Genomic DNA, 19276 nt, shown 5'->3' with positions numbered 1-19276 from the left:
GGACAAAAGTCAAAAATCAAAATAAAATAAGAAGCCCTCCACAAGTGGAAGACCAGATGGAATAAAAGTCAAAATAATATAAGAAACTCCAGGATGGACGTGGCTGTTGATTGTTTTAGGTTTTTCACTTGTCCATCTTATGTTTAACAAGATTTGCCCACTTTCTTATTATATTTGCGGGAGGCAGAACGGCAAATTCAGAGAAGCAGACCGATTTGGTTTTGCGGAAACTATTCTTCCACCTCATAAATTCATATTTTATCTAAACCATTGGTAGATCATTCATATGCACATGACAATCTCCTTTTCAATTCCCTTAAAACATTTAAATCAATTTGCTCCCCATCATCCTTTTTTTAATCCAATTCTTTTGGAAAGTTCAAATAAATTTCTTGTCAATATCCTATCTTTAGTTGGTTCCTTTGAAAAGTTTCAGGAAATGTCTTTCTCAATTTCTTTCCTTTAGTCTAGTTGAAAGCTAAAAAAAAGTTTTATTGAAAAGTTCAAGGAAATTTCCTATCCAACATCTGTTCTTTAGTCAAGTCATCTTGATAAGCTTAAATATATTCCTCGCACTTGAACTTATAGGTTCACTTTTGACCATTCTTGTCCTGGGAACTGTAGAGAGATAATATTTGGATGATAATAGTTGATCAAGTTGAGTAATTGGATAATCCCGGCCGTTGAATGTGGATTCGTTAGGATTTTCCCATCTCGACGACACCATCCATGAAGATTCATTAGAATATTCACTTGGCCGAAGAATTAACAAAGAAGGTTATCATTGCTACCTATTCGGGGAAGACCACATTGTTCCTAGGTCAGAAAAGAAAAAGAAGCTGCAGGGGAGACCTAGACGTCGATTTTTCCCCCATTTCGTTATTATAAATTGGCTCCTGAGAGAGCAAAAATTTCATAGGAACAAGCCTGATATGAAAATATTTCCTCCGCAACATTCTCCCTTCCATTGATTCCTCTTGTAAAACTCAAAGAAGTTCCTTCCACTTGAACTCATTGCTTATATTGATAAGTTTGCATGCAACTACTTTGTTTCCTGTAAACAACAAATAAAGAGCGAGAATGCATCCTAAAGTGTGTGAGGCTGCAAAATCAGGAGACTATGATTCCCTGATCACAATAATTTCAGGAAACGGAGAGGACCTTTTCCATCAGACAACACCAAAGGAGAACAACATTCTTCATCTTGCGGCTCAATACAAACAGGTAAATTTCATTGAAAATCTTCTTCAATGTCCATCGGGACCATCCCTTCTTTGGCAGGGTAACTGTAAAGGGGACACTCCCTTACATGTCGCTGCTAAAGTGGGAAGTTGCGAAGCGGTTCAAATGTTTATTGATTTGTCAAAATCACTTCATTGGGTCATTGAGAACGGACAAGTTGACGCCTGCAAAGAGCTACTTCGGAAGCAGAATTTACATAAGGATACCGTGCTGCACTATGCAATAAGAGGAGGCCATGATTTGGTGGTGGAATTGCTGATTGGAGAAGAACCTCAATTGTGTGATATCACTAATGCCGCTTTCGAGTCCCCGCTTTATCTCGCAGCAGATCGAGGACTTTCTCGTACCATTGACCTGATTTTGGGTACTCCCTCGTTGTCATCCTCTCACAAGGGCCCTAAGGGTTTGACAGCTCTACATGCCGGAATTTCTCACTCACTTACTGGTAAGTATCACAGGATACTAAGTCCAGTTAAAGGAAAAATTGACCGTTTGGCAGCGAGGGGCACCATCTATCCTAGCTTTCAATAAATATAATAGTAGATTCAAAAGTTATTTATTTATTATTCCATTTGTTTTGGTGAAAGGTCATACACTTTTTCCTAAGGACATGCCTCTTTATTAGGTTATATACGAGGTTTAAGTTTGAAAAAGAATCGAGTTTTTATCTCATTACATTCTCTTTATTGTTTTATTCATTGACCATTATATAAGTTTAAACCGATTTGTCTTCTCTTGGAATGCGGACCAAAAAAAGCAGTATCAATTTTAGATTATGCATCCTTGCGGAAAAACCACTATTTTCATGTTAGTGTTGGTAATGGTCTTTCTCACCCGCTGATTTCTTTCTACGCGTTTTTCTAGATCTAGTTCTCTTACATTTTTCTGAATTATACCGCTTTTTCTTTAGTTTGCAAATGATGACTGGGCACATTACCATACATTTCCATAAAATCAGGGCGTACATGCTCAATTTCTTATCCCTCGAGGGCAAATTATCACGACTCGAAAGCAAAGGGATGCAATGATTTTACTTTTGAAAATTGAGAAGGTGCTAGTCCTCTTTCATTATCTAAATTCTCTAATAAAATTGTGTTGGCCAGGATATTTTCCATAAAATGATTGGCATTTGAGTAAAAAATCTTGGTATTTTATTCTAGCCTTGTCAGTGCAGATGCCTTGCCGAAAACATGAGAAGTTCTTCTCAAACTGCTAAACGAATTTCTAACAATTTCAATTGATAAACTTTACGAATTTCTGCATTATGCTAGATTAAAGGCAGTAAGGTTCTACAAGTGTTACACAAGCTCACCTGAAAAGAACTTCAGATTACCATGACATAGTCCTTCCTAGTATAGACAAAACGGGGCAAACTTAACAGGATGAAGTGGAACTTTAGTATCTATGTCTAGATGCTATAAACAGACTAAATCATGACATTTTCCTTTTTTTTTTTTTTTTTTTGCAAAGGTTGGGAGATAATCATGGAAAATAGGCCAGAAGCGATCAAAGAAGCCGATGATTTGGGATGGACCCCTCTTCATTACGTTGCTTACTTGGGCAAAGTTGAAGCAGTTCGACTACTCCTGCAACGCGATACTTCTGTGGCATACGACTTAGACAAAGGAGGGGAATCAGCTCTTCACCTTGCAGCATTCCAAGGTTGCGTCAATGTCATTGACGAGCTTGTTAGATCCTGTCCTGATGCTTGTGACATTATAAACACCAAAGGGCAATCGGCTCTTCATGTAGCCGCTATCGGTGGACAAGAGAATGTAGTCAATTACATATTGGGGATGCCAAACATGGAGGATCTTATCAACGAACAAGACAACGATGGAAACACAGCTTTGCATTTGGCTGCACTTCATAAAAAATGTAATATCATATGCATATTTGCACAAGACAAGAGGGTGGATCGTTTGGCAAAAAATAAGGATCATTTCACTGCTCTTGACATTTTTTCTGCCCATAAAGAGGTATGCTTGCTTGAACATAATATCATATATCATATATCATATATTCTTTCAATATATGAGTTGGTACGTAATATTTCTGTTTATTATTCAACTAATTATGCATGGTTATATCTTCTCCTCTTTATGGTTCTTTTTTTTTTTTTTTTTTTAAATACCAATATATCTACATATTGGATGTGTGGACAAAACGATCTAGTGACAAAGCAAAGTGTAAAATATTTGTAGACTAATGAAAAAATTGGTTAAGCCATATTTATGAGTATTTCAAAAATAACAAAAAATTGTTGCTAAAAAGTTGTACTCAAAATTTTATTAGTAGTCTATAACATAGCCAGGAATTTGCATTGTCATATAGAAATTTTATTTGACAAAAATAATTATCTTGCCAGTAGCTTAAAAGTTGTATTTAAAATAGAATTCTTGATAGATCCAAAAAATGCTTATATTTTTAAACCATCTAACTCATCCCCACATATTGAAGCCCCTCTTACAATCCGATCACATGAAAAAACCAAATATCGTATGAATAGCCAACAGTTAAATGCATATAATAAAAAACAATTTTAAGTTTTAATATTTTCCTTTATTAAAATTATTCAGTGACAAAATATCCAAATAACAAGGCATGGTTTAAGACAAATCAGTTAGTAAAGTAATTTCAATATTAGTTAATTTGTTGTTTGGTTGATAAACACATATCCGTTCGTAAATGTTACACATATCCGTTCGTAAATGTTATGTTGTGTGATCGTGTTATATTATCAGAACAAAATATTTCAGTAAGTTTCAAATCCGTGCGACAAGCGGTCTTCAATTAGTTCAAAAGCAATCGTCTGTCCGAGTCATCTCGAAAACAGTGCTAAACATTTAGGGTTGGGATCCTTAAAAATTGGGTGATAACATAAAGGGGAAAAATAAAGAAAAGGAAAAGAAAAAAAAAGGAAAAATAGTTAATAAATCAGGACTGGCTTACCATACCCAAAACTGTAATTGTTTACTCCAAGAAACTCTATTTACAGGTCCTACCTATCATTTATTTTGATCTAATAGAGATGATTTGAATGAATTCATCGTATTGTTTTTGGACTGGTCGAGAGTTCTGTTTATTATAGATAGATTTTAAGTGTCTAAAGTGAGGGTCTGGAAGTATTTCGCTGGGAAACTTTCACTCGTTAATTGACATATTTTGTATATTTTTAGGTGGGCTACAGCGCTAATAAAGCCCACTACTTGTTGAGAGGATCTCATGGAATCCTGGGTTTTCAAGGCTGGTTTATTGAATACGGTAAGAAGAGGTTAGACAAGCAATTTGTTGAAGGTCAACCATCTATGTTTGTAACCACAGGGAGAAATATTGTCAACCGAGATAATTTTGGTTTAAAGAAAGATGTTAGGGACGTTCAACTAGTAGTTGCAGGGTTTATAGTCACAGCGAGCTTCGCCACGACCTTAGCAGTACCTGGAGGTTATAACAACGATGGACCAAATCGAGGAATTGCGATTTTTGCTGAGAGGCCATATTTCAAAGCCTTTATGATATGTAACTATTATGCATTTTTTTTTGCCATCATGGCACTATGCTTGCATTGTGGAAGTACTACGTTCAGCTATCGTCAAGAGCCGAGACACATCCCGACCGTGGGTGGTTGCATTTTGGTTGCGTCATACGCGATGGTGGTAGCCTATTTCCTTGGGACGACTCTTGTATCTGCAAGACCCACCGACATTACCGGGGAAAGCATCCTTCCTTATGTTGTGTTGGCATGTATCTTATTTTTGTGCTTCACCTACGAATTCCCTGACCACGAGGCTCATTCATGGATGCTGGGTAGCTCTGCCAGAAGATACATCCTAAGGTTTCTCGATAAGTGTGTGATACAATTGGTAGACTTCCTAGCGAGGCTCATTGATTGGTCGCGAGGAAAGCTAATGAGTTGGGCCGGTTTCACAGTCCCGTGACCTTGTGCACAGGAAATTTTCTTTGCTGCTTTGTCAGCCGTCCATTTCGAGCACTTTTATGTCAGCTCTCCATTGTAAAACCTGTCAACGTCCATCGTTGGATTGATCCCCTGCTAGATGGCCATGCTCAAGATGAAGGTTTGTACGCCCCTTGAGTTTAGTCGAAGAATGTGATGTTTAGTTGTTTACTACCCTATAGTTGAAGTTGCCGTTGATTTGGGACTTTTTCTTCAACTTCCATGCATCCCTCTTTCTTGGCATAGTAGCGCAAAACCGCAGAAAATGCCATATCATTTTCAGCATGTGTTAAGAGCAAGAGTCATGGGTGGTGTAAGATCCTTCCTATCCGATTATTTCAAAGGCTTGATAAGCCTTCATAGAAGTGGGAATGTCATTTTTCTATGTAATCTCAAAACTTTCAAAGTCAATCCAGTGAGTAACATCATCAAATAATTAGGTACACGAATCACCTATTCACGCCAAAAACAATTATTTCACTTTGTCTTTCGTGTTTGTGTTTGGAATATATGCATCACTTGCTAATGCAAAGAGAGGAGTAGTGACCCTTGAATAGCCTAACCATTCATGGATACAAACTGCGAACGAGAAAAGTACCCAAAAAAGTTGTAACAATGACATCAATTTAGTCTTAAACATATGAATTGATCAATTTAAAATTAAACATTTTTACTTTTATACCAATTGAGTCAATCAAATCAATTTTAGTTAGAAATTACTAGCGTGAACATGAATCATCCTACATGATACGAATGGTATTGATGTAGATATTATTAAAATTTTTAAATTAATTTTCGAATTTTGTTTTTATTTTCTCTTTTCCCTCATTGGTGCCTGGCAAGGCCCCAAGTCGGATTTGGGAGGGGCAGCCTCGTCCAGCGCTCGCTGAGGGGGACGCGGGATGGGCTCGGTTCGCATATGGGTCAAACTTATACTTTAGGGGTCTGGGCCTTAAACGTCATTTGGGTTATTTAGTCGAGGAGGATCCGGAAAACGTCGTTGCTGAGGATGAGCGCCGGTAATGAAGTTTTCAGAAAACGCGAATGGCTTCAAGTCTTCACGGCCAAAAACACGATTGACAACAAAGAGACAGGAAAGGATTCAGAAGAAATCACTAAAAGAGAGTGTCTTCTGGACGCTTCCAAAACCTCTTGAGTGATTTCAACCGGTGCCTTCTGTTCTAGTTCTCTTATAGTACGTACGTGAGTTGATGGCAGGCCAGGCGATGGTAAACTGTGATGATCACCGGTGGATGAGGATGACCGAAGAAAAAGAAACTCCAAAGACGCGTGCTGAAGGGGCGCAAGCTTTTCCCCCTTTGCTCGATCGTCCTTGCCCGGGTGTTTTTCTCTCAGGTGTGCATGCGTGCCTCAAAAATGGTTTTCTCTCCGATCAATGTCTTCCCGAGACTGAGGATCGACGACGGCTCGAGGAGGCGAGCACCGTCCGACGGCCGGAGGAGGTAGGCGATGTCCAACGGTGGTGGAGGAAGAATGCGGAAGCTTCTCCAACGGAGCTTCTCTTCCAGGGCAATTTTTCTTCTATTCTTTTTTCTCTTGTGATCCGCGAATTTGGACATGGCCCATGCCGGCTGGTCGGGGCTATAGAAAATAGACCAAGACCACATTAGATCCCTTTCTTATTTGTTGATTTGACTATTATTTGTTTGCCTATTTATCGTTTTAGTTCTTTTTGCTATTCCCTTGCTCTTTTTTTTTTTTTTTTTTTGTCAGGGGGTACTTTTACAAGAATAAGTACTTGAACTATCGACTCAAATGAGGTGTTAGCACAGAGACGATGAATTTGACTTTCCTAGCTTCACCCAAGTTCTTCAATCGAATCCTATCCTCGATGTAAAGCTTGGTTTGCAGGAAATGCATCAGTTAGATTCATTCATATTATTTTTCCCAATGGATCAAAGGTTAAAAAGGATGCAAATGGTAGCATTGAGTAAGTTGCAAAAGCATGGTATGACAATATTACACCACAATGACGACACCATATCATTATGTGCTCTTTCATCCGTTATGTTACATCCATTTTTCTCGTGTAAATGCAGTTTTCATTAGATCACTGACTTTACAAACTTAGGTGCTCCATGATCAAATGACAATCACAAATCACTGCACAATGTAATTGCGGACCATGTCATGGGTTTACAACTCCTGCACCATAAGATTGTAGAGGAGGAAGCTCGGCAATCTCGATTTTGTAATCCTCTGCCTTAAATTCTGAGAGTGCTAGTATGAACAAAATAAAGGAGTTAGGGAAGAGAATAAGAACACAAGATTTATAGTGGTTCGGCTTAATCCAAGCCTACGTCCACTCTCCCACGATAACAGCCTTCTTGGCTGGATTCCACTATGCAATCGAAAAGAGATTACAACTTCGAGTGCAAACATTTAGTAGTAGATCACACCAACTCACTAAGTCACTCTCTTGGTATTTCTCTCACGATTACAAACGTTTAAGCTCTCCAAAGACAAGTGTGTGATCGAAGATCGCTCAGACTTTGGAATTATAAATTCTACGCTCCATCTCATACTTGCTCATCGGTCCATGATCTCCTTAAATACTCCTCCACTTCCAAACTACCCGTTGGACAGCATCCCGGAGAATCGTCTTCCAATATACCCATTGGACAGCTCTGTATCTAGAAGATTTGGTAGCCGTTGAGTGACAAGGTAGAATCCCAAATTGATTCCGATCGCCCATACAAACGAAATCTTGGTTTCCATAAGTAAAGCTTCTTCGTGTAGAAAGTTCTTGTCTTCAATCAAATCAGTCTTGATGTGGAATCCAAACCAGATCACCAGCCGTTGTATGATTGGGCTTGAGTTACGATTCATCGAATCTGGATGTAAAGTCTGAGTCTTTAGACTTTACAATCTGAGTCTGTAGACTTTACAATCTGAGTCTGACAGTCTTCAGACTTTGAGTCTTGAGTCTGACAGTTTTGAGACTTTGACACAGAAGTCTGGAAATCTTCAAAATATACTTCGGACATATGTTACATTCAGTCTTCTGGCCGTCTTCAGACTTTGACAATATCCTTTACATGTTCTATTATCTGCATGGTCTATTACTTAACCATTAAACATGTTAGTAGCCTTTGATTTATTTTGTCATCTTCAAAACATCATAAGGGATTTCCCTAACAATCTCCCCCTTTTTTATGATGACAAAACAATCTCTGAATATGCAGATTTGTAAACATATTTTTAAATCAAAGGATATCAGAAGATAAAAATAGATTGAGTATAAGAATATGTAGAAAATAATCGCAGCTCAATATTATGCCATAGATAATATCAACCAATCAGCACATATGCATATTCATATCTTCTCCCCCTTTTTGTCATAATCAAAAAGCGATAATGGATTAACGTAGAGAATGATAACAAATATCTTGCATGAATCACAATTTCCAAGAATCAGCTTTTATCGAATATTAAAGATATGCAATATAGCTCACTTCGATTATATCAGCAAATATCCAATAAAAACCACGGATGCATCATAACTTGCACGTACCCTTTTTGTCATAATAAAATGATAATATTAATAAGAGATTTGTTAATGACAAAAGGTAATAAGAGATGCACTAACCGGATTTTTTTTTGAACAAATTCTAACACATTTACCTTTCCTTCCATATATAATAAGATCACGATCAATCCAAAAGATTTTTCCATAATTGATCAATGCTCCCTCTCAATTTGTTGCCTTTTTGAGATGATCACGATTCTTTCCTTTTTCTTGGATTTATTTTCTCCCCCTGTCATCATGACAATATTTGCGAATAGAAGCAATTGTTGCAATTGTCGCAGGAGATATTTTCTGATTGCACCAAAATCTGCGTAGATTCGCAATCATCCTTCCCTTAAAGAATTTCCTGCAATCAACTCATTTCCTTTTTGGTATCCATCAATTTGGATCCTTCCTGACCGTTAGAGTAAAATAGAAAATCTCCATAATCAAATATTCTTTCTTAATTCATCGTAACAAATTATTCAAAGAAAGAATATTATGCACAATGATATTTTGAAAAATAAATTCTCACTTAGCACAATAAAATCAGGGAGAATGAAATCTTTAAATATTTAAAAATATCTTGCATCATCACGTAAAACAGATTTTCACTTTGCAAAATATGATTATATCCGAGTATAAAATTAAACCAAATAATCTGAATTATCTCAAATAATTACACGTACTAAATCAAATCTCAACTCACAAATCACAAAAATAAATCATACGATTCTTTCTTCCATAAAGCAAAATATGATCATTATAAAATCTCAATCAACCAAGGATATATCGAATATCAAGCATAATGAGAAATTGAGAATAAAAAGTTCCTTACCAAATCCTCATTATTCTTTCTTCTTTATATCCTGCAAAAATAACTTATCTTTTCTTTGGTACCCATTTTTTTCTTGGGTCCATGAGAGTTAGCAGAATATGCTGCTTTTATCCAATTTTTCTTAATAGGTCTCCGGACTTGAGAAAGATCTTGTTGCCTAAGTCGAGAATTCTCCTTTTTAATTTCGAAAATCCTTTTAAGAGAAGATTTGAGATTTGAACAAAGCTCATTTATATACTTTGAAACTTTGAGAGGAATTCTTGAATTGCTTACCTCGATTTCCTCATCGGATTCCGAGTCCCGTGTCCGAGCGGACTTTGATTCCGAGTCGTGTGCAATCAGACTTTGATTCTGAGTCTGTGTCTGAATCAGACTCAGATTTTGAATGTGCCATCAAGCATATATTTTCTTGATCATCATCTTCTTTCATGATTCTTTTATGGCCATTATGCTTGTATTGACTTCTTCCATCGAATTTCCTTCCTTTTCTACTCAGCTTTTTGAATTTCTTGACCATAAAGGCAAGTTCTTCATCGTCCATGTCATTTTCTGAGTCTGTTTCATCAAAAACAGCATTAGATATTGAAGCGATGGACTTCTTACCTTCGGGATCTTCGTCATTAAGTTGTTCCACTTCATAGGATTGAAGAGTGCCAATCAATTCATCAACGGAGAGTGGCATAATCCTCTGAGTCTCCCGGATTGAGGTCTTGACATGATTCCAATCTTTTGAGAGACCTCGCAAGAGTTTGTTGACCTTCATTGGGGTAGAAATTTGCTGACCTTGATATGCTAAACCATTTACAATTTCTGTAAAACGGCTGAACATATCTCCAATTGACTCTCCTTGCTTCATCTTGAAGGATTCATATTTGCCGAGCAGGAAGTTTACTTTTGTCTCTCTTACACGATCGGTCCCTTCATATGTAACATGAAGTTTATCCCAAACTTCTTTTGCTGTTTCACATGAAGAGATTCTATTATATTCAGCAGGAGACAAAGCGCAATATAAAGAATAAATTGCTTTCGCATCAAAAACTTCTCTTTTGGACATCTCCGTCCGAGACATAGGAGCGGGGGGTTTTGATTCTTTGTCTTTGCCATTCTTATTTGATGTAGACGCAGCGATGGGGTTGATTCCTCTTTCCACAACATCCCATTGCAAGAGATCTCTGGATCTTAGGAATGCTTTCATTTTGTTCTTCCATACGTCGTATTCCTTTCCATCAAAATATGGTGGCCTTGTGTTGCTTTGCCCTTCCATAAGTCATGGTGCCAACATACTAGCCATAAAGAATCTTTTAGCTCAAAAGTAAAAACACTTTTATAAACTGAGCACTTGGCTCACGATACCAATTGAGAGTGCTAGTATGAACAAAATAAAGGAGTTAGGGAAGAGAATAAGAACACAAGATTTATAGTGGTTCGGCTTAATCCAAGCCTACGTCCACTCTCCCACGATAACAGCCTTCTTGGCTGGATTCCACTATGCAATCAAAAAGAGATTACAACTTCGAGTGCAAACACTTAGTAGTAGATCACACCAACTCACTAAGTCACTCTCTTGGTATTTCTCTCACGATTACAAACGTTTAAGCTCTCCAAAGACAAGTGTGTGATCGAAGATCGCTCAGACTTTGGAATTATAAATTCTACGCTCCGTCTCATACTTGCTCATCGGTCCATGATCTCCTTAAATACTCATCCACTTCCAAACTACCCGTTGGACAGCATCCCGGAGAATCGTCTTCCAATATACCCATTGGACAGCTCTGTATCTAGAAGATTTGGTAGCCGTTGAGTGACAAAGGTAGAATCCCAAATTGATTCCGATCGCCCATACAAATGAAATCTTGGTTTCCATAAGTAAAGCTTCTTCGTGTAGAAAGTTCTTGTCTTCAATCAAATCAGTCTTGATGTGGAATCCAAACCAGATCACTAGCCGTTGTATGATTGAGCTTGAGTTACGATTCATCGAATCTAGATGTAAAGTCTGAGTCTTTAGACTTTACAATCTGAGTCTGTAGACTTTACAATCTGAGTCTGACAGTCTTCAGACTTTGAGTCTTGAGTCTGATAGTCTTGAGACTTTGACACAGAAGTCTGGAAATCTTCAAAATATACTTCGGACATGTGTTACGTTCAGTCTTCTGGCCGTCTTCAGACTTTGACAATATCCTTTACATGTTCTATTATCTGCATGGTCTATTACTTAACCATTAAACATGTTAGTAGCCTTTGATTTATTTTGTCATCTTCAAAACATCATAAGGGATTTCCCTAACAAATTCAACATGGTTAAATTTCATATATAAGGCGTAGAACATGTTTCAAATACTTCTATGTTCTATATTGTTGGCCATACAAGATGCAACAAAAATAGGTTTATTACCATCAAAATCTCAAATCAATACCTCATAATATATTTATCCTAAACTCTATTTTCATCTTGCAAACAATCTTGATCTAGTTCCTCATAACATATTTGCCCCAAGGCGGAAACCTAAGTCAAATATATCATCCATTAATAGTTTAGGATCAAACGGTTAGGGTAATCTTTGGTCAAGTTATCAATTTTGGGATTTTTCATAAGACAAAAATTAGTTCGGGGTAAAATGTGTTGAAGGTTTTTATGTGATACGAAAACTAGTTTGGATAAATTTATTATGTGAATACAGGTTTCAATTTTTTAATGACATAGACCCAAAAAAAATAAAAAAAAATAGAACAGTTAAGTCCAAGTCAGTATCAATGTTAAAAATATTCCAATCCCCTAATTTCTCATTTATCTATGGGCGTGCAACTTCTCAAGTGAATTCTTATTTTTGGAATTGGTTTGAGTGCAGAAAATAATTCTCAAAAGAATGGAACCATTAAAAATGCATGCTTTCTAAACCATTAGGACATTCTACCATGATCTAGCTTTAATACTTTACCAATCCTTATCAATCTCTATTTTAAAGAGCATTGGTAGGAAAATAACACTAAAAATCATATCTTTTTAGTGCCGAAATTTTTCGAGTAATTACTCAAGTTGGAAAAATGATTACTCAAGTGTTTCTAGCAGTAAATTCCAACATATTCTATGTTTTTATATGAAATTTTTATTAAAATGTGGCGTTTCTTATAAAAAAGAAGTCCAATGCAGAACTTTTTTCGTCTAACATGGCAACGTGAACAATACAACAGGGCTTCTCCCTCCAACCCCACACCCCTCAAAAAAAAAAAAATTCTCCTTCTTCTTTGTGGCATTTAACCAACAACGATTCAAAATGATTTTACTGCAATAACCAAATTAACGAATCGGAAGATCACGAATTCATAATAGAAACAAGTACGGTCAGTTAAAACAGCTAACTAAAGTACTTTGGAGAAGTATTTTAGATTCCTAATGAATTGAGTAATAATAATCAAAGAATTTAGGAAAATAATTTGTTGCCTAAATATTTGAATGACACGATAGTTTGAAATTTTCCAGATAGGTAGTTGGTGTCTATGGCAAGTAAAAGAAGCATGGAGACAAACCTCCCCTATTGTCCATTTATTTAAAAAAAATACACAAATGGAAGGCACACATAACTTTATTCTTTTCTTTCATTATTATTTTCTTTTCCTTCTTTATGCCTTTACTTGGCACTTTGAAGTGTCATTATTCAAGACAGAGAGACTGGGTTTCTTTTCTGTGGGTCCACTAATTTTTTCACTTTTCATAAGAATTTCTAAATGTGACATTATATGATACTGTCCTATGACAACCCCCTTTGTCTTTTACTATTTGTGCTTCTTTCATCAAAGGAATTGTGAATTTCAATTCAAGTGAAAGAGTATAAAATAAAGTAACTCTCTTTGCCGGTTAAGTAGTAGAACACTTTATTCCTTTGCCCATAACAACAAAAAGGACCAAGACATCAATAGATCTATCAATTATATTAGGTACGGTTATAGCAAGAAAGAACTTAGCAAGCTCTACAGTTGATTTAATTTGTGACATTATGTTATTTGATGTTCAAGTGTAGAGAAATATTTAGTATGAACCATTTAGATTTTTGACTATTAAAGAAGGACAAATGACATAACTACTAAGTCCCATCCAAAACTCTTCAAAATATCTCACAAATTGGTTGGAGATTGGAAATTAGCATAGCAAGGTGCCAAAGATCCTTTGGAGATTGTTTACACATATGTTTGTTTACACAAATGTAAAGCAAACATCAAAAGGGTTGTGATCAACGATTTGTTACATCATCCTTATAACCCGACATTCCTCTATGAGGAATTTAATCTTTTTGTAGCATGGAAATCATTCCAGTCAATAATTACTACTTAATCATTTGCCAAGATACTGTTCCTCTTCTCTCTTGATACTCTTTCCTCGATATCTTGCTTAAAAAATGAAGCCACATTGAAGAAGCTTCAGATGGGTTATGCCAATGTAGTCAAGGTTCATAGTCTACGCCCACAGCAGTACTAGCAAAGGCACAATGTTCTTGGAAGAGACTTGCTATTGAAAGGCCCTTGACTGCAATCAAGTGTCGCCTCTAGGATTATACTAGAAGATAGGGATAAAATACACTATACATATCATAATTTTTATACGACGTTTGCTTAAGTGCTATAACTTTTTTTTCCTATCACTTAATTGCCATTATTTCTATAAAAAATTATGTTTAGTTGATCACTTAAGTGTCAAATTTTTTTAAAAACGTTCACTCAAATACCAGAAATTTGATGTAGTTTATTGCCTAAAGTGAACGTTTTTAAAAAAATTATAACAATCAAGTAATTGATTAAAAAGTTATATAACACTCAAGTGATTGTGAAAAAAAAATTATGGTACTCAAAAGAGTGCCATATTTAAATGATAAAAGAAAAAGAAAGAGAAAAAGAGTGCCGTACGAAGGTTATAGCACTTATGATATCTTTGTTTTTTTTTTTTTTCCCTAGGAGTTGCAGAAATTTACACCATAGTAGCATGGCTTGGCAAAGTGTCATGCTGCAAAGCGGAATCACAATTTCTCTGCAGATGCTGCAAAGCGGAATCACATTTTCTCTACAGACTCAAAGTATTATACTTCAACCATATGTTTAGGGAAAGAATAGACAAGAAAGAGAATTTTATGTGCGTGTCTCAAAAGTTGGTCAGTAATATAATAAAGAAGAATACTATAAGACTTGTGAAAGGAAAAAGGGGAACAAAATCTCCGAACGGTATAAAGTGATTCGTCGCATGTTTTCATCTCAATATCGAAAAGAAAGAAGGCATGACACGGAAATTTGTAACTCACTCATTGCAGCACTTTTTCTCACTAGAGGTCGTCCATCACGAAATTCAACAACACCTCGACCAATCACGGTGCTTGCTGAGACAGGCAGGTAAGTTGCATTGATGGTGGATAGATAACTCAAATCATGAATATGAGAAACTAGGTAAACGGCAACAGGACAAAGACAATAGTAAGAATACATGGATTACAGCATTGTCATTTATCCATTCACCACTTATTGAGCTAAATGTTTTGTTGATGTACTACATTAATTTAGTATGCTGGTTATGTTACCCAAGAATTACTGGAGTATAACATGGAAGGGCACAGAATAATTATAAAGAGCTGACCATTGCAGCATCTAAACCCCATGTTTTTAGGTAAGTAATGGCTACTATAACTTTCACTTTTTAAGCTTTCAAAGGCATTTGTGGAGACTTATAGATACAATTCAGGTACCACAAGACTATATATCTCACCAGCAACTGTCAACACCTCCGCACAAGCAACCGCAGTTTGGAAGGCAAGGAACATAACAGATTGTCACGGACATCAGATGCAAATCATTAAAAATAACAAGCAATAGTCGTATGAGAAATTACCTGCTCTAGAAATGACATAGTCCATGAGTCCCATGAGCCGTTTCCTATTTCTTACAAAGTCAGAGACAGTGGAAAGAGTCTATCAACAAAAATAAGTCCACTTTCTAATGAACTAATAAAAAATTATTCATAGCACCAATGTGGGAGCAAAGCCTAGGCCAACATACATAAAAAAGGGTTAAGTTAAAAAAAGAAAAAATAACCCATTGCCAATGCAGTTTTGCTGTTAACAAAGAATTCAGATCTACATACACATAATGTCGATGGGATTCTGGTAGGACACTAATTGCCAATTCGCAGACATAATTGAGGCTAATGTTCTATGAAGGTCAAATATGAGAAAATAGTCTTAAGAATTTAGTTCTACATATTATTTCACAATAAAGACCACTGTGTGTGATGCAGATGAGGGCCTGCGAGCCCTTGCCCATGGACAGACCTGCAAGGGTTGTTGGTCCTCACTGAGACCTCGACAAGGTTCACTGGCCCTTGCTAAAAAAGTAGAACAACTTCGGCCTTGCCTTCTATTTTTTATTTATATAAATTTAAGCTTTTGTCATGTCTCTCTTCCAAATATTAAAAATGATAGATAGTCATTGAACAATCATAAATTTTTGATAGATTTTTATTTGTTAGAGAATATTATGCAAACATTACAATAGAAAACATATCATTATGAGCTCCAACTATCGCCAATGGATTATAGAAGTAGAGGTGATTATTGGATGAGCTCAAATTGGTCGTCAACTAATTTTTACCTAAGTTTTTTATTGGTTGAATTTAACCTAAGTTCGTGCTCCATAATAATTACATATGTAAATCTTCGAGTGGGACCAGGCTTGGGTAGGCTCCATCATGTGCACCGTGATGAGAATGCATGCTTACGACGAACTTGGACCGACTAAAAAGAGCAAAGGACTTTTCGATGAACAAATAAAATAAAAAAAGAAGAAGAAAACTACGGCTAAAAGTGGGCCCACGAAAATCATTTCTTTAATAAATAAGTTAAATCAGATCCGATTCAAGTCCTAAAAAAAAAAAAAAAAAAATTACAGCTCAAAGTGAACGAATAGTATTACTTTAATAAACAAGTTAAATCATATCCGATTCTTCTAGAAGGATGTTCTGATTTTGATAAAAAGTGAAAAGCAGTCCGTTAACTCAATTTCATGCTTATATAATTTATTTATCATTATTATTTTCGGTTTGTAATTGTCCTCCTTCATTCTAACAAGAGTTGCCCCACTTATTATCGTTTATGTAAAATCAGGAAGTCCAAAACGCACACCAATTAGACTTTTTAGAAACTATTCTTTAGACCTGCTAAATTTTTTTCGATTTCATAGGAACAATTGAAGAGCCACCATATGCATATAAATGTCTCCATTTTAGTACTCCTAGGAAGCTCAACTAAATTTCCTCTCCAGCATTTTCCCTTTTCACCAATCCTCTTGAAAAACTCAAAGAAATTCCTCCTACTTGAACTCATTGCTTATATTGATAAGTTCACTTGCAACTATCGCGTGTCCTGAGAATGAAAGAGAGACTGGGTATGCATCCTGAAGTGTATGGGGCTGCAAAGTCGGGAGAATTTCATTCCCTGATGACAATAAATTTGGAAAATGGAGAGGACCTTTTCCACCAAACAACGCCAAAGGGGAACAACGTTCTTCACATTGCGGCTCAATTCAGGCAGGTAAATTTCGTCCGAGATTTTCTTCAAGATCTATCAAGATCGTTACTTCTTTGGCAAGAAATACATCAACCTGATGCATATAAAGAGCTACTTAGGATACCGAATTCAGATGAGGATACCTTGTTGCACTCTGCAATAAGAGGACGTTGCAAGGAGTTCGTGGAATTACTTATTGAAGAAGATCCTCACCTATGTGATATTATTAATGCTGCTGATGAGTCCCCGCTTTATCTCGCAATACATCAAAGATTTTCAGATATCAATGAGCTAATTTTATGTGCTTCCTCGTCGCCAGCCTCTCATAAGGGCCCTGAGGGACTGACAGCTCTGCATGCTGCAGTGCACTTCGAACTACCAGTCACAAGATTCTAAACCCACTTGAACAAATGATAACCGAAGTAACCGAAGTTCTCTCCCTAGCGCGAGACTTCCCTTGGGCGAGAATGCTGGTGGTAGCAGCGATGCCCCCCTTCTAGACTAGTACTTTGTAAATATAATAGTAAAAATATTATAGTGTTTTCATCATATCGTCCCCGATGTGACTCACCTTTTAGCATTACTCTCCTTAGTTTAATTTTTTATATGGTCAAATGCGGAGTCCCTCTTTTTCTTTCCCCGTAGGTCCCGCTTTCCTTCTTCGTATCTTTTCGGCCTTTAGCGTCTTACCACCTACAGTGTCCCTCTCTATTCCTTTTTTCCATTTTTTTCTTCTTCAGACATGCCTTTCGGGTCTCATGTTTTGTTTTCTCTCCCAATTTTCTCTCACCGACGTCGGCGCGACGTCACTGAGGACAACACGGCTGGCCCCCAAGCCAAGCCGCTGGGAACCCCAGGATGCCCGCGGATTCAGGGTTGAACTCGATGACGCTCTTGCCAGTTAGAGGGAACAATAGGAAGTGACTTTCGATGGAGAGCCAATCGGAGAGGATGAGAGAGGAGTCCTAGAGCCAAGATCCAGTGAGGGGACGACCGGTGATCAAATTGTAGACATCGTGTTGTTTGAGGACGGTAAGTCAGCGTCCTGCAAGTTCGATCTGCCTCATGGTCGTTCAACTCTGCGTTTGCGAGCTGCTTCAGCGGCTGATTCCTCAGTTATCTGATTATAGGAACTAGCAAATGATAAATGTTGTTTGGTGGCCCTTTTTCCTTTGCTTCCGTGAATTCCTTTGCCAGCTAGAGTGCAACGCCTTCTCTACCTCGACTTCTCATCAAAGTTCTGGAACCTTTGGCCCAATCTCTCTTCCATCAATGCTCCTTCTAGAGTCAATACTTGCTCCAATGGCGTGTCGGAAGCCAAAAATGGAAAAGAGGGAATAGAGAGGGACACTAGAGGCTTGGAAAGATAAAGAGGTAGAAGGAGAGTGACCCCCGCTGGGAAAGAAAAGATTAAAAACAAAAAGGACAGCACATTTGACCGGCCACATACAGGACGTTATGATTAAAAACACTGTGACACGGAGTGCATATTTCGCTTGTACTTAATTTCTTTCTTCACATTTTTCTGGATCTTGTTCTCCTGGCACCACCATCATCAAACCCTCCTGTCTCCTGTGGTGGCAGTGGTAGCAACCACCATCACCATCATACCCCAACGTCTTCCCTTTCCTCTCTCATCCAGTTTTTTTTTTTTTTTTTTTTTTTGGTATTCCTCTTTTTTTCGTCATTTTCTCCTTATGATTACTTGCTTTTCAGTTTACAATTGATGATAGGGCACATTGCAATATATTTCCAAAAAATCGATGCAAAACTTTTTTAACCCCCGAGGGAAAAATAATGATGACTTGGAAAAAGGGGGGTAAAATGACTTTACCATTGGAAAATGTAGAAGGTGCTAAGCCCTCATTTAGATTAATTTTTTTATAAAATTAGCTGGACACGATATTCCTGTAAAATGATTGGCATCAGAGTAGAAAACCCTAGTCTTTTATTCTAGCCTTAGACAGAGCAGATGCCTTGCTGAATAGAAAAGAAGTTTCTTCTCAGTCAACTTCACGAATTTCTGACAAATTCACTTATCAAAATGAAAAACTTTAGGAATTCCTGCATTATGCTAGATTCAAGGTAGTTAGATTCTACATGTGTTACACAAGATCAATAGAGAAACTTCATAATAACCATGACATATTCCTCCCTAGTACAGAGAAAAAGGA

At 37.0% G+C, this 19276-nt stretch overlaps 1 protein-coding gene across 1 annotated transcript in view; it reads left to right on the top strand.

Moving 5' to 3' along the window:
* The first annotated feature begins 883 nt into the window (after positions 1 to 883).
* Positions 884 to 19276, top strand: part of LOC104429166 (ankyrin repeat-containing protein At5g02620-like) — a 94155-nt gene continuing 75762 nt past the window's right edge. Inside the window, exons 1-2 of the mRNA XM_039310843.1 lie at positions 884 to 1687; positions 2713 to 3221. Coding sequence (XP_039166777.1) covers positions 1081 to 1687; positions 2713 to 3221 — 1116 coding nt within the window. The 5' untranslated portion in view covers positions 884 to 1080. The remainder of the gene's footprint in view (positions 1688 to 2712; positions 3222 to 19276) is intronic.

The sequence above is a fragment of the Eucalyptus grandis genome, chromosome 4, assembly GCF_016545825.1.
Source record: "Eucalyptus grandis isolate ANBG69807.140 chromosome 4, ASM1654582v1, whole genome shotgun sequence".
NCBI classification, from domain to species: Eukaryota; Viridiplantae; Streptophyta; class Magnoliopsida; order Myrtales; family Myrtaceae; genus Eucalyptus; species Eucalyptus grandis.
Note: the sequence above shows the minus strand (reverse complement) of the source record. Positions and strands in the feature narration are given on the sequence as shown.